This window comes from Aotus nancymaae, unplaced genomic scaffold, assembly GCF_030222135.1.
Source record: "Aotus nancymaae isolate 86718 unplaced genomic scaffold, 86718_ANA_hifiasm-v0.15.2.pri h1tg000004l, whole genome shotgun sequence".
Classification (NCBI taxonomy): domain Eukaryota; kingdom Metazoa; phylum Chordata; class Mammalia; order Primates; family Aotidae; genus Aotus; species Aotus nancymaae.
The window spans coordinates 68,146,874-68,163,064 of record NW_026988415.1 but is presented as its reverse complement, the minus strand read 5'-3'; the positions used below and the strand labels follow the sequence as shown (position 1 = coordinate 68,163,064).

General features: G+C 38.0%; 1 protein-coding gene across 5 annotated transcripts in view; it reads right to left on the bottom strand.

The window, feature by feature from the left end:
* Positions 1 to 16,191, bottom strand: part of ABCB7 (ATP binding cassette subfamily B member 7) — a 129,777-nt gene that overhangs the window by 53,652 nt on the left and 59,934 nt on the right. For all 5 annotated transcript variants that reach the window (XR_010337542.1, XM_012455778.2, XM_012455779.2 and 2 more), the window contains exon 4: positions 4,456 to 4,575. Coding sequence is in view for 4 of the 5 variants with exons in the window: in XM_012455778.2 (XP_012311201.2) it covers positions 4,456 to 4,575 (120 nt within the window). In the remaining variant the exon portion in view is untranslated. The remainder of the gene's footprint in view (positions 1 to 4,455; positions 4,576 to 16,191) is intronic.

Below are 16,191 nucleotides of genomic sequence, written 5' to 3'. Positions count from 1 at the left end.
TATTAGGTTTGCTTGTTCCAGGTTGGAGTTCAAGTCCTGGATATCCTTATTAATTTTCTGTCTCGTTGATCTGTCTAATATTGACAATGGTGTGTTGAAGTCTCCCACTATTATTGTGTGGGAGTCTAGGTCTCTTTGTAAGTCTTTAAGAACTTGCCTTATGTATCTGGGTGCTCCTGTATTAGGTGCATATATATTTAGGATCATTAGCTCTTCTTCTTGCATTGATCCTTTTACCATTATGTAATGTCCTTCTTTGTCTCTTTTGATCTTTGTTGCTTTAAAGTCTATTTTATCAGAGATGAGAATTGCAACTCCTGCTTTTTTTTGCTCTCCATTTGCTTGGTAAATCTTCCTCCATCCCTTTATTTTGAGCCTTTGTGTATCCTTGCATGTGAGGTGGGTTTCCTGGATACAGCACACTGATGGGTTTTGGCTTTTTATCCAATTTGCCAGTCTGTGTGTTTTGATTGGGGCATTTAGTTCGTTTACATTTAGGGTTAATATTGTTAAGTGTGAATTCGATCCTGTCATTTTGATGCTAGCTGCCTGTTTTTCCCATTGGTTGCTGCAGATTCTTCATTGTGTTGATGCTCTTTACCATTTCGTGTGTTTTTGGAGTGGCTGGTACTGGTTGTACTTTTCTGTGTGTAGTGCCTCCTTCAGGAGCTCTTGTAAAGCTGGTCTGGTGGTGATGAAATCTCTGAGTACTTGCTTGTTCTCAAAGGATTTTATTTTTCCTTCACATGTGAAGCTTAGTTTGGCTGGATATGAAATTCTGGGTTGAAAGTTCTTTTCTTTAAGGATGTTGAATATCGGCCCCCACTCTCTTCTGGCCTGTAGGGTTTCTGCTGAGAGATCTGCTGTGAGTCTGTTGGGCTTCCCTTTATGGGTAACCCGACCTTTCTCTCTGGCAGCCCTTAGTATTTTCTCCTTCATTTCGCCCCTGGTTAATCTGATGATTATGTGCCTTGGGGTTGCTCCTCTAGAGGAATATCTTTGTGGTGTTCTCTGTATTTCCTGGACTTGAATATTGGCCTGCCTTGCTAGGTTGGGGAAGTTTTCCTGCATAATATCCTGAAGAGTATTTTCCAGCTTGGATGCATTTTCTTCGTCACATTCAGGTACATCTATCACACGTAGATTAGGTCTTTTCACATAGTCCCATAATTCTTGTTAACTTTGTTCATTCCTTTTTATCCTGTTTTCTCTAATCTTGCCTTCTTGTTTTGTTTCATTGAGTTGATCTTCGACCTCTGATATCCTTCTGCTTGGTCAATTCGGCTGTTGAGACTTGTGCATGCTTCGCGAAGTTCTCGTGTTGTGTTTTTCAGCTCCATCAATTCACTCATATTCCTCTCTAAGTTGTCCATTCTCGTTAGCATTTCGTCAAGTGTTTTTTCAAGGTTCTTGGTTTCTTTGCATTGGGTTAGAACATGTTCTTTTAGCTCACGGAAGTTTCTTATTATCCATTTTCTGAAAGCTGATTCTGTCATTTCATCACACTCATTCTCCATCCAGTCTTGTTCCCTTGCTGGTGAGGAATTGCGCTCCCTTGTAGAAGGAGAGGTGTTCTGGTTTTGGGTGTTTTCATCCTTTTTGCGCTGGTTTCTTCCCATCTTTGTGGATTTATCCACCTATCGACTTTGTAGTTGCTGTCTTTCTGGTTTTGGAAATTTTAAGTCTGCAGCAGCTGAACTCATAAACCCCCTTTTCTTCCCCCCAGGTGTTCTGTCCCAGGGAGTTAGGGCTTTATGATTTCCTGCTGTCTTGTTATCGTCTTCTCTGCCCACAAGGTGGCAGCCTAGTCACACTCAGCCTGCAGAGGCTTCGCTGAGCTGCTGTGGGCTCCGCCCAGCTTCCGTGTGAACTTCCCTGCAGTCCTGTTTATATGGGTGTAGTTAGAACTGCTTCCGCTATGTTGGCCCGCCCCTGTAGTGATGGAGTCTCTGTAGTGGCGGGTTACCTTGGTTACGGCAAATTGCCCTGGGAACTGCAGGGTGTTTCCCGGTGGGGGACGCCCCTCCCCCACTGAGCTGGACCATCCCGGGTTCAGCCGTACTTCTCGTGGCACCCTCTTTGCCCGGGAATCTCTTGGCTTGACTCCCTGCCTCAGCTCCCCTTGCTGGCCCAGAGGAGACCCAGTCTTGCTCACTCTGCACAAGGAGCCGCTGGCCCCTGCCCCAGGTGTTGGCCGAGCGGCCGCTCCGTTCCAACCAGCGGCGCTGGCAACCCGAGGAGCTCCTCCGTTTGTGAATCTCCTGGTCCGTGGGCAGTAAAAATCTGCTGCCCTGTGAGCAACTGCGTCAGTCGAAGCAGCGGCTCTGAGATTCGTGGTGCGCCCTTGCCCAGGAATCTCCTGGCTTGACTTCCTGCTTCAGCTCCCCTTGCTGGCTCAGAGGGGACTCAGTTTTTCTCACTCTGCTCATCGAGCCGCTGCCCCCAGCCCCAGGGTGTAGGCCGAGCAGTCACGCCAGTCAGACCAGCGGCGCTGGCGACCCATGGGGCTCCTCCTCCTGCGAATCTCCTGGTCTGTGGGCAGCAAAAATACGTCTGGAAATGCAGCGTCCAGTCACCCTCTGCGCCTTCTCTCAGAGCTGCAATCCCGACTTCCTCCTAATCGGCCATCTTTCCTAAAATCTTCAGCTATTGCTTTTTTAAAGTATATTAAATGCTGGAGATGAAACTACATGAAACTTGTGAAAATACTTTATAAACTACAGAGTACTGTATAAATGTCAATTGTTAGTAATTATTGTCAGAAACTTCTTGGTCTTTAGAAAATGCTGCTGTCCAATTAAATCCTCTGTGTCCACAGAAAATACCCAGTGTTGAAGATCGATTACTCAGCTTGTTAAGGTGTCACTATTCATATGGTTCTGACCATTCTGCAAGCTGTACAGGATGCATAGCACTGGCGTCTGCTGTTGGTAAGGCCTCAGGAAGCTTACAATCATGGCAGAAAGCAAAGGGGGAGCAAGACATCTCACCAATGACCACAGCAGGATGCTAGCCATGAGCTTCCTTTGAGCCTCAAACTGCACTGACATCCAGGCACTTCCTCCCAGAGTTCCATTAAAACCTTGAGGTCTACATTTTCCTTGGCTATGGCTCAAAACAGAAGCAACTCTTATCACCTGTGTTCTCCAGCCCTGTCCGGTTTTGCTCCGTGCTTCCTCTCCTCCAGAACTGTTTTCTAAAATAAAATATTAATCCTTATATATAAGAGAAGTAGCCAAATTAAAGCAAACCTCCTTTATACTCATTTTTAAAAAACACTTTTAACCATATTTTTGGAAATTTATTTTTAATACTTGTATTTTACTCTCTGCCAGGCACTGTTGTAAGTCTTTTATATGTTAACTTATTTAATTCTTATAACAATCCTATTTTACAACTGGGGAAACTGAGGTACAGAGCCTAAACAACTTGCTTAAGCTTACAAGGTTAGTAAGTGGCAAAGCCCAAGCAGTCTGATTCCAGAGACTTCATATTGACAATATAACGTACCTATAAATGTACACTTCCCTGACTTTTAAAATCTGAGTAAATTGGGGGTGGGATGCAGTGGCTCATGCCTGTCATCCCAGCACATTGGGAGGCCAAGGCAGGTGGATCACTTGAGGTCAGGAGTTTGAGACCAACCTGGCCAACATGGTGAAACTCTGTCTTCACTAAAAATACAAAAATTAGCTGGGCATGGTGGTGTGCGCCTGCCTGTAATCCCAGCTACTCTGGAGGCTGAAGCAGGAGAATCGCTTGAATCTGAGAGGCAGAGATTGCAGTGAGCCAAGATTGTGCCACTGTACTCCAGCCTGGGCAACACAGTGAGACTCTATCTCAAAAAAAAAAAAATAACTGAGTAAATTGGAAACAAGGTTTATTTTCTTGAAAACTCAAGGTCATTATTATAACTTTGCTTTACATTACAACTGAAAAAGCTGCTGAAATGCAGGGGGCTCCTATACTGAACATACCAAAACAGTTAGGTTTTGTGGCTGCCTTTTTTTTTTTTTTTTTTGGTTTTTAGCTTTACTCTTGATATTAAACTGTTACTTACTACTTATGGCTATCAATGTTCCTGAAATACTTTCATCCTCTTTTCAATTTACTGGGATCTGGGAACCAAGCTTACCAAAAATAGATATTAAGAACCAAAGAGGCTCTGAAAAGCTTCTTTTATAAAGGTCCTTATGCTTTGTTACAATCAGTGTTCCTATATCTTACAACGGCTTCAGGAGCGGATTCTATTGACTATCAGAAGTCTGATTGAGAGATAAACAGGACATTACCATATCATTTATAATGACTGTATAAAATAATTATGTAAACTAAATGAGGGTCCTAAAAGTTGGTCATACTATCCCAAAAGTGATTTATATCAGGTCCAGCGTTCATGACTAGAAAATGTAGTATTTCTTAGTTAGAGCAACCAAACAATGCATAATTTCTTACCTTTGCACCACCCAAAAATCCCAGGGAAATGGCAACTCTAGCTCGTAGATCTGGCCTGTCTTTGGGCCACACATAAGAAAGCATTGCTTTAATGATTTTCCGAGTATCAACATCTTTTAGCTATTGAAAGAGAGAAAACAAAGCAGTGAATAACATGTCATTTTAAATATAACCATAATTCAATAATGTAGAACTTATATATTTGAGAAATACATGAAAACATTACAAATATAACTTTTATTCTGAATCTAAGGCTAATTATCTTTCCAATTCAAAATATTTTGGATAAAAATTAAGTATTTCAATTACTTTAAAAAAATTACTCATTTCTCTTAAATGTCTTTCAATTTTAGCCACTCTCATATTGTCAAAAAAGTGATTTAGTGGTGAAGGGACATGTACTATACATTTATTTATTAAGCTACAAAACACTACAGAAAATTCAAAAGACATTTCCATATTTCCATTTTTGTAGTCAAAACTTTATATATATTTTGACTATTTGTCAGTTTTTTATTTAAAATACTTTGGAGTCCCAAGGTCTAAACTCATAGTACAGCAGAATTGCAATACTCCTTTTTAGGAAAGTAGAGGCCTTGGTATTGACTATATCAAACAACGTTGGGTTACTGAAAATTTCCAAACAAATGTAATTTTCCAATAATACTTAATCTGATATAAATCCATCTCAGATTTTTTCTTTGTCCCATGCTCCTGAGGCAACATTCCCATTAAATCATTTTGCTTTACTTTCAGCTTTAGAGGCAGAATATTAAGAATCAAAATCATACTTTTTTTCTTTTTTTTGAATCAGATCATGATTTAGGAATTTATTAAAAAGGTAAACTAAGAAGAAAGCCAAGTTTCACAATAGCTTCATCAGCTGAACATCATGTTTTCTGGGCAATGTGGAGAAATGCCTGCAAGCACTCTTTCTCCCCTAGGCCTCAAATGTGCTGCCAAATCCTCTACTCACCTCCCTGCGTTGCTGAGTGAACTGAAGGGGGGAAAAACACAGAAAGGTCAGGACACTTTTACAGAGGTGGCACAGGTGTCCCGTTTTACTCGATGTTTGGGGTTCCCAAGCTGACATGCTAACCCCAGATATTATTTAGAAGAGCATTAAAAATTTAGCTGAGTGAAGCTGTGTTTTCTGATTGGGGTCTTTTGCATGGTGACTTTTTTTTTTGTGGTCCGTGTTTTTTTTTTTTTTTTAATTGCGTTTTAGGTTTTGGGGTACATGTGAAGAACATGCAAGATTGTTGCATAGGTGCATACATGGCAGTGTGATTTGCTGCCTTCCTCCCCTTCACCTATATGTGGCATTTCTCCTCATGCTACTTCTCTTCAACTCCCCACCCTCCGCTGTCCCTCTCCTCTTTCCCCCCAACAGACCTCAGGGTATAGTGCTCCCCTCCCTGTGTCCATGTGTTCTCATTGTTCAACACCCGCCTATGAGTGAGAACATGCGGTGTTTGATTTTGTGTCAAAACCATACTTTCTAATACCAAACTAAGGAGAGCAATACATATATATTCTAAAACTACTATATTATTATGGTTGGCAAAACAATCCCCATTTAAAAATTAAAATATTAACTTGATTTCTGGAAAAGATATTAAAAAAGAATAAAACATACCCAAAAAACACTGAAAATAAAAAGAAAAAAGTAAAAAAAAAAAAAAAAAAAGATACTGCTTATTACTGCTGAGGGCATATGGAAATGAGCACTCTAATATACTGTTAATGGAGAATACACTGAAATAATCTTTCTGGAGAGCAATCTGCTATCTATTATAAGCTTTTAAAATAATTTTGCCCTTTGTGTCAAGAATTCTACTTCTGGGAATTTATGCCCCCCCCAAAAAAAACACCCTTAAAAATATGCCGTAAGTTGAATCAATTTTATCTCCTAAAAATCTCTTGAATGTATTCCTTTCCATTTCTAACCATAAGCTATCATCAATTATCGCATAAACCACTGCAACAATCTCCTAACTGATCTCCCTGCATCTACTTTGTTCCTTATCTAGTAAGTTCACCCTGCAATCAGATTTCCCTTCCAACTTAAAACCCTTAAGCAGTATCCTATCATTTTTGGGATAAAAACTAAAATCTTAGCTTATAAGGCTCTGCTTGGTATGGCTTCTGAATACCTCTCCAGTCATGTTTTATACCACTGCTTTCAGTGCTTAGGCTGCACTTCCTTTCTTTTAGTTTCTTAAACATCCCATAATCCCTTCTGTCACAGGGTCTTTACAACAGTAATGTCCACTCTGTCTGGAATAATCTCTCTCTCTCTCTAAAACCTTCCCCTGTGGCCCCTTCAACCTCTTTCAACTAGTTGACCAACAGCTCAAGCAGCATTTCCTCAATAATGCCTTCCCTAGACCATCAGCGTCCTTCGCTGTATTCTCTCACAGTACAGTATACCTTTCTTTCACAGTATCCATTTTAGTTACAAACTACAAAAACAGCAGTACAATTATTTGATTAATATCTACTCTCCTGCTAGAATTTACATTCCACGTGAGTAATCACTCTAGCAGTATTGCTCACTGTTGTAACCCAAAACCAAATACAGTGACTGACATACAGTAGGTACCTAATGAATATTTGTTGAATAAAGGAATGAAAATTTAGCTATAAGGTTGTTTATACCAATTCTGTTTTAATAGAAACAAAATTGGAAACAGCCTAAATGATAAATGCTGGAGAACAGTGTAAATAAATTCGAGTGAACACATACAACAAAATGCAACCATTCAGAAATATATGTAGTGACAGACGAACGTGTTAAATGAAAAAAGCAGAGCGAAAATATATTATTTTGTGGAAAAAATGTCATATATTTAGGAGTTTACATGTGTATACAAATGGATCTGAAAAGCAAGACCACCAAAAGTGTCAATAACAGTAGCATGAGTGGGTGGAATCATTGATACTTTTTTATATCCTTTCTTATGGCTTGCTTCTACTTTTATAATTCACATATATTCAGCAAGGGTTGGGGAGGGAAGTTACACAATTTCAGGCAGATTTGCAAAGCAAGGAATGTGGGAAAATTGTCAACATATAATATAAAACTAATCTGCATTATATAATGTACCGTCAAGGCCCAGGACAGTACCTTATATAACACAGGTTAGTTTTATATTATGGTTATCCTTCTAGGACACAGAAACCTACTTTTCTAGTCTTTTAGGCAGTTTATTGCAATAAAGAGTAACAGAAATAAAATTGTTCATATTGTAAAATCACAAGGATTATCTTCCTGAACTGCTTTAAATACATGACAAAAATATGAAATGCTGAAAGTATAGTTCTTAATGCTTTATTTTATACATACACATACACATGCTCTTATAACTGGTAAGGGCTTTTAAGGCAGTAATTTTAAAATTCACTTTCCCAACAGAACTATTATGAGATAAATATAATTCAAAGCATTATAATACAAACTAGGGCATTTCAACCACTTTCCCATTTCATGAGTTTTGTCTATCTTATTTTTCTTGATGGAATAATGGAAAAAGGCCCTGTTTCCGCTTATCTTTAGAAACATTCTCTCCTATCAAAACCTTCTATAACACATCCCAGAATTTTTTCAATAAGGACACAGAGAAGTTATGGCTAAGAGCAAGAAAATTATTCTAGTTGGCTTAATAGTGCATAAAATGTCACCACTTCATTTAACAAAATGGGTTCTAAAGTTGTGTAATCATGCATTATGAGTCCATTAGGCTGTAAAGTACATGAATTCCATTAGTTTTCATAAACTATAAAGTTTGAAAAATAATGTCTTTTTTTAAGTGGAGACCAAACCAAAGAGGCATTTCAGAGGCTGAGGCACATTTTTTATTGATTCATAATATTTTACATACTTATGGGATACAGATGATATTTTGTTGAATGTATAGAATGTGTGATGATCAAATCAGAGTATTTGGTATATCTATCTCCTTGCCTATTTATCATTTCTATGTGTTGGGAACATTTCAAGTTCTCTCTTCCAGCTACTTTGAAATATTCATTATTGCTAACTATAGTCACCCTACTCTGCTATCAAACATTACAAATTACACCTTTTATCTAACTGTAGGTTTGAACCCATTGACCAATCTCCCTCTACCCTTGACTCCTAACCACACACTCTTCCCAGGCTCTGATATCTATCACTTTATTCTCTACCTCTATAAGAACAACTTTTTTAGCTCCCACATAAGATTGATAATATGTGATATTTGTCTTTCTGTGCCTGACTTATTTCACTTAACATACTGACCTCCAGTTCCATCTATGTTGCTGCAAATGATACAATTTCACTCTTTTTTATGGACTAAGAGTATTCCACATTTATATTATCAAATTTCCCATTGATGGACACTTAAGTTGATTCCATATCAGCTACTGTGAATAGTGCTGCAATCAACATACAACACACAGGTATCCTTTTGATATACTAATTACCTTTCCTTTGGATAAATACCCAGTAGTGGGATGACTGGATCATATGGTAGTTCTGGTTTTAGTTTTTTGAGAAATCTCCACACTGTTTTTCATAGTGGCTGTACTAATTTACTTTCCCTCCAATGGTGTATAAGAGCTTCCTGTTCTCTGCATCCTCACCAACAACTGCTATTTTTTGTCTTTTTAATCACAGCCATTCTAACTGGGGGAAGAGGATATCTCATGTAGTCTTGATTTGCATTTCCCTGACAATTTGCGACGTTGAGCATTTTTCCATATACTTTTTGGCCATCTGTATGTCTTCTTTTTAGAAATGTCTTCTTAATTGAATTATTTATTATTGAGTTGAGTTCCTTGTCTATTTTGAATAGTAGTCTCTTGTTGGATGAATAGTTTGAAAATATTTTCTCCCATTTAACAGGCTCTCTTCACTCTGTTGTTCCTTTTGTTGTGCAGAAGCTTTTTAGCTTAATACAGTCCCAGCTGTCTATTTTTGGTTTTGTTGTCTGCTTTTCAGGTCTTCACCACAAAATCTTTGCATAGACCAATGTCCTAAAGTGTTGTCCCTATTTTTTCTTCTAGTAGTTTTATAGATTGAAGTCTTACATTTAAGCCTTTAATCCATCATGAGTTGATTTTTGTACATGGTGAGAGAGATAGGGATTCAGTTTCATTTTTCTATATATAGACTCCAATTTTGCCAGCACAATTTATTAAAGTGTGCTTTTCCTGGTGTATGTTCTTGATGCCTTTGTCGAAAATCAACTGGCTATAAATACATGGATTTATATTTGGATTCTCTATTCTGCTGTATTAGTCTATGTATCTGTTTTTATACCAATATCATGCCATTTTTCTTACTATAGCCTTATAATATATTTTCAAGTCAGGTAGGGTGATGTCTCCAGCTTTGTTCTTTTTGCTCAGGATTGCTTTGGCTGCATGGGCTCTTTTTTCGGTTCCATGCATATTTTTGAATTCTTTTTTCTATTTCTATGAAAAATAATGTTATAGTTTTCCTTGTAGAGATCTTTCACCTCCTTGGTTAGATTTATTCCTGAATATTTTTTTGGGTAGCTATTATAAGTGGGACTGCCTTCTCAAATTTTTTTTGTAGCGATTTCACCATTGGTGTATAGAAAGGCTACTGATTTTTATATGTTGATTTTGTGTCCTGTAACTTTACCAAATTTATTTATCAGATATAAGAGTTCCACTGGTGAATTCTATAGGTTTCTTCTAGATATAAAATTGTGTCATCAACTAAGAGGGACAATCTGACTTCTTTCCCAATTTGGATGTCTTTTATTTGTTTCTCTTGCCTGATTGCTCTGGCTAGGACTTCTAGTACCATGTTGAATAGGAGTGCTGAAAATGGGCATCTCTGTTTTGTTACAGATTTTTGGTGGAAAGGCTTTCAGCTTTTTCCCATTCAGTTGTTGTTACCTGTGGGTAAGTCATATAGAGTGTTTACTGTGTTGCGTTTTTCTATGCTTACTTTGCTAAGAGTTCTTATTACAAAGAGAATTCTATCAAATGCTCTTCCTGTGTCTATTGACAAAATAAAAGATTGATTCTTTGAAAAGATAAACAAAGTTGAAAGACCGCTAGCTAGATTAACCAAGAAAAAAAAAAATAAGATTCAAATATACACAATGAGAAATGGAAAAGGAGATATTACAACTGATACCACAGAAACACAAAATATCATCAGAGACTACTATGAACACCTCTATGCATACAAATTAGAAAACCTAGAGGAAACAGATAAATTTCTGGAAATGTACAACCTCCCAAGATTCAATGAGGAAAAAACCAGAAATAAGGAACACACTGATATGAGTTCTGAAATTGAATCAGTAATAAAAACATCTCAAAACAAACAAACAAACCAAAAAACCCCAGAACCAGGTAGATTCACAGACAAATTTCATGAGACATACAACGAACTGGCACTAATCCTACTGAAACTGTTCCAAAACATTTCAGGAAGAGGGAATCCTCCATAACTCATTCTATAAGGGCAGCATTACCCTAACACCAAAACCAGGCAAGGAAGCAACCAAAAACAAAAACAAAACAAAACAAAAAACCTACAGGCCAATATTCCTGATGAACATAGATGTAAAAATTTTCAACAAAGTATCAGTAAACCAATCCAACAGCACAACAAAAAGATAATATACCATGATCAAGTGGGTTTTATTCCAGGGATGGAAGAATATATGCAATATATGCAAATCAATAAATGTGATTTACTACATAAACAGAATTAAAAACAAAAACCATCTGATCATCTCAACAGATGCAGAAAAAGCATTCAATAAAATCCAGCATCCCTTCATGATAAAAACCTTCAATAAACTAGACATAGAAAAAATATACCTCCAAATAATCAAAGCTATATATGGCGAACCCACAGCCAACATCATACTAAATGGGGAAAACTTGAAAGCACTCCTGAGAATTAGAATAGAACAAAGATGCCCACTTTCAACCACTCCTATTCAATGTCTTACTGGGAGTCCTAGCTACAGCAATCAGAGAAGATGAATAAATAAAAGCATCCAAAATGGAAAAGAAGAAGCCAAATTATCTCTTTTTGCCAATGATATGATCTTGCACCTAGAAAACTCCTCCAAAAGGATCCTAGATTTGATAAATAATGTCAGTAAACTTTCAGGATACAAAATCAATATACAAAAATATGCACTCCTGTACGCCAATAACAATCAAGCAGAGCATCAATCAAGAGCTCAATCTCATTTACAATAGCTACAAGAAAATAAAATATCTAGAAATACATTTAGCCTATGAGTTGAAAAATCTCTACAAGAATTATAAAACAGTGATGAAAGAAGTAATAAATGACACAAACAAATGGAAAAACAAACTCAAGGATTGGAAGAATCAATATTGTTAAAAAGACCATACTGTCCAAAGCAATTTACAGATTCAACACTATTCCTATCAAACTACTAATGTCATTTTTCACAGAATTAGAAAAAACTGTTCTAAAATTCATTCTGAACCAAAAAAGAGCCAGAATACCCAAAGCAATCCTAAGCAAAAAGAATAAAGCAGGAGGTACCACACTGTCTGACTTCAAATTATACTACAAGGCTACAGTAACCAAAACAGCCTGTACTGGTATAAAATACACATATAGATCAATCAGAAAAAAAGCCACGTATGTACAACTAACAGATCTTTGACAAAGTTGACAAAAGTACACACTAGGGAAAGAACAATTTATTCAATGAATACTGCTGGGAAATCCAATAGCCACATACAAAATAATGACAATGGACCCATATCTATCACTAAAAACAAAAATTAACGAAGATCTAACCATAAAAAGCCTAGAAGAAAACCTAGGAAAAACTTTTCTAGACATTGGCCTAGGCAAAGAATTTATGACTAAGGCTGTAAAAGCACAGGTAACAAAAGCAAAAATAGACAAATTGGACTTAAATGAAAAGGACTCTACACAGCCAAAGAAATAATTAACAGAGTAAATAGAAAACTTACAGAATGGGAGAAAATATCTGCAAACTATGCATCTAACAAAGAACTAATATCCAAGATCTCAATGAGCTCAACAAGAAAAAAACAAGTAACTCCACCAAAAAGTGAGCAAAAGATAAGAACAGATAGTTTTCAAAAGAAGACATATAAGCGGTCAACAAACATATGAAAAAATGTTCAACATCACTAATCATCTCATCAAAGAAATCCAAACTAAAACCACAATGAGATACCATCTTACACCAATCAGAATGGCTCTTATTAAATAATTAAAAAACAACAGATGTTGGTGAGGATGTAGAGAAAAGGGAATGCTTACACACTGTTGATAGTAATGGAAATTAGTACAACTTCTATGGAAAACAGAGATTTCTTAAAGAGCTAAAAATAAAACCACCATTCAATCCAGTGATCCTAGTCCTGGGTATCTTCCTAAAGAGAAACAAATCATTATATAAAAAAGACACCTGCACTCATATGTTCACCACAGCACAATTCATAATAGCAAGTAATGGAATCAACCTAAATGTCCATTGACGGATGATTGAATAAAGAATATGTGGTATAGAGTATCATCAAGGGACACAGAGCACGATGGTGGACTAGAATGCTCTACCAATCATCACCCCACCCTTCAAGGACACCAATTTAATAACTATCTACATAGAAAAAAATACCTTCATAAGAACCAAAAATCAGGTGAGCCCTCATAGTACCTGATTTTAACGCAGTATTGCTGAGTCACTGAAGAGATAGAAAAAAGTCTTGAATTGCTGATGCCACCCCTCCCCGACACCTCAGAAGCAGTGGTGTGGTGCAGAGAGCATCTCTGGGTGCTGGGGGCAGGAGAGCACTGCAACTGTGAGGTGCTGAATTCAGTGCTGTCCTGTTAGAGCAGAAAGGAAAAGGAGAAAGAGGACGAAACTCAGCTGATGCCCACCCACAGAGGAAGCATTTAAACCAGCCCTAGTCAGAAGGGAGTAATGGATCACATAAACCTTGCCACTGCAGGCTGAAGTGCTTTGTGTTCTAAATAAGCTTGAAAGGCAGTCAAAGCCATAAAGACTGCAACTAATAGGTGAGTCCTAATGCTGAACTAGGCCCAGAGACAGTGGGTTGAGGCAAGGGGCACACAACCTACTGAGACACCAGCTGTGGTGGCTAAGAGAGTGCTGACATCACTCTCCCCTAAGCCCAGGTTGCACAGCCACTGCTCCAAAACAGATCCTTTCCTTCCATGCGAGGAGAGGAAAGAGTGGTAAGGACTTTCATCTTGCATCTTGGAGATCAGCTAAGCAACAACAGGATAGGGCAACTGTCAGAGTCGTGGCCATTCCAGGCCTTAGCTCCTGGACCCATTTCCAGACACATCCTAGGCCAGAAGGGAATCCATTGCCTTAAAGGGAAGGACCCAGTCCTACCAACATTCATCACCTGCTAACTGAAGAGCCCTTGGGCCCTGAATAACCAGAAGTGATACCCAGTTACATCAAAGGTAAGCCTCTGAGAATTGCTGGCTTCAGGTGAGACTCAGTACATTACCACCTGTGGGGGCTAGGAGTGAGGCTCCTTTTGCTTGAGAAAAGCAAGGGGGAAAGTAAAGGGAACTTTGTCTTGCACCTTAGGTACCAGCACAGCCACAAAGGGGTACAGCACCAAGCAGGCACCTGATGGTCCTGGATTATAGGATTTGACAAAATTCATTGGCCAGACAATGAATTTTCTATCCCAAAGGGAAGACAATTTTAGAAATCAAATGAAGATCATAAGGCTGCTTGATTATGTATGAAATCAGAGTTGCAAAACAGCCTCACCATGTCATCTAGGTATGCTTGCTCACTGGTCTGATGTGTCCACTCATTTTAACAAGCCTCTCCCCAATCTTCCAATTTTTAATCCTCCAAGTTACTCCACATTTTAATACCATTTTTTAATATTCCAAGTTACTATTTTACTTCTGATTACATCAAGAACTGCCCTGGGCCAGAAGGGGGCCCACTGCCCTAAAGGGTGAGTCTCAGGCCAGGCAGCATTTACCACAAGCTGAGTAAGAGTCCTTGGGCCTTAAGGGAACACTGGGGGTAGTCTGGCATTATTCCCTGTGGCCTGTGGTGGCTGTGGCTACAGAGTGAGTCTCCTCTTACTTTGAAAAGGGGAGAGGAGTGGGAAGGACTACATCCTGTCGCATGAATACCATCTCAACCTCAGTATAACAGAACACCTGGCAGATTTCTAAGGTTTCTGACCCTAGTTTCTGACTCACAGACAGCACCTCCGGACCCACCCAAGGCCTGGGGGAACTCGCCACCCTGAGGGGAGGAACACAGTCCTGGCTGGCTTTGCCACCTACTGGTTGCATAGTTCCAGGGACTTGTCGAACATAGGCAGTAGCCTGGGAGTGGTTACAGCAGGCCTTCAGTGTACACCAAAGTACTCTGTTAGTATGAGGAATTAAATTTTTTAGAAATAACATATATTGCAATTATGATCTAGATAGCCATAGTTAAAGGAAGCAATTAGATTCAGGAAAAAAAAAACCTCACAATGGTAACAAAGAAACAAATTCAAATAGAGTCACTAAGATTTCTGAATAGTAACAAAATTTTATTTACTTTTTTTCAGAAATGAGTTTAGAAGAAAAAGTTTGGAAATGACAGAGGGCTGTGAGAGGAGCTGAAAGCAACTGAAAACAAGGCAGCCCAAGAGAAAAAAGCAGAAGAAAAAGAAATTTGACTGATATCAGAAATACTCACTAAATACTTATTCCATTAATTATCTATTTTGAAACACATGATGGGAAATTCTTATTAATATCCTAAGGGCAATACCTAGTAATTAAATCACCACAACTTTTGACAGATTTTAAAATATTTACTTATTTGGTATTAACATATAGCTTCATAAGCTTCATGAGGCTGGACAGGTAAGAAATAATGAAAGGAACATCTATACAATGAAATAGCACAATCATAGCATGGTGATCACAAACAAATAAATAAATAAATACACAAATAAAACTGGAAGTATCAAACTCAATAGGGTATAACTGGAAAGCCACAAATTATACTTCTTATGACGTGACAGTGCGCAATTTGACAGTGTGATCCCAGGAAGAGAAGCACTGCCTCATGGCCAAATGTGCTATAAGTGAACATCTATACCTAATAACCATGTAGATAGGGCACAAGAATAAAAAACCAAAACATCTGGAGCAGCTCATTTGGTAGAATTTTCAGATATTAAAGACAACTGTATATTAATAAATTTAATACATGTTCTGTTTCTCAGGTGGGTAAGTTTCTATTTCTCACCAGAAAAGGTCAAGCACTGAAGCAACAGCCAGTTTTTCCACCAGCAGCTCATTCTTTTCAAGGGAGTGAAGCCCAGTAAGAGTAAAAAAAGAAAATGAAGAGTAAGAAAAAAAATGATCTTTTAATAAAGGTAGAAGAATCACCTTTTCCTTAGCTGATAAGGAATTTCTCTAAGAATTCTGGTTTTATAGGCATTCCTAAATTTTAATAGCAAGAAATGTGATACCTCATAGAACCAAGGGACTGATTTTGAAAGAAACTACTTGGGGACAAAACTTGTAGTGAGGGAGAAAAAACATACAAAAAAAATTGAAATGCTGTTTTGTAAAAATAGGAGCTATAGGCTGAAAGTTTTCTCCCTAAAGAACCAATCTAGAAGAACGTTTGGAAGTGTCCACAATTTCAGGGATAAGCAAACTATCCAGAG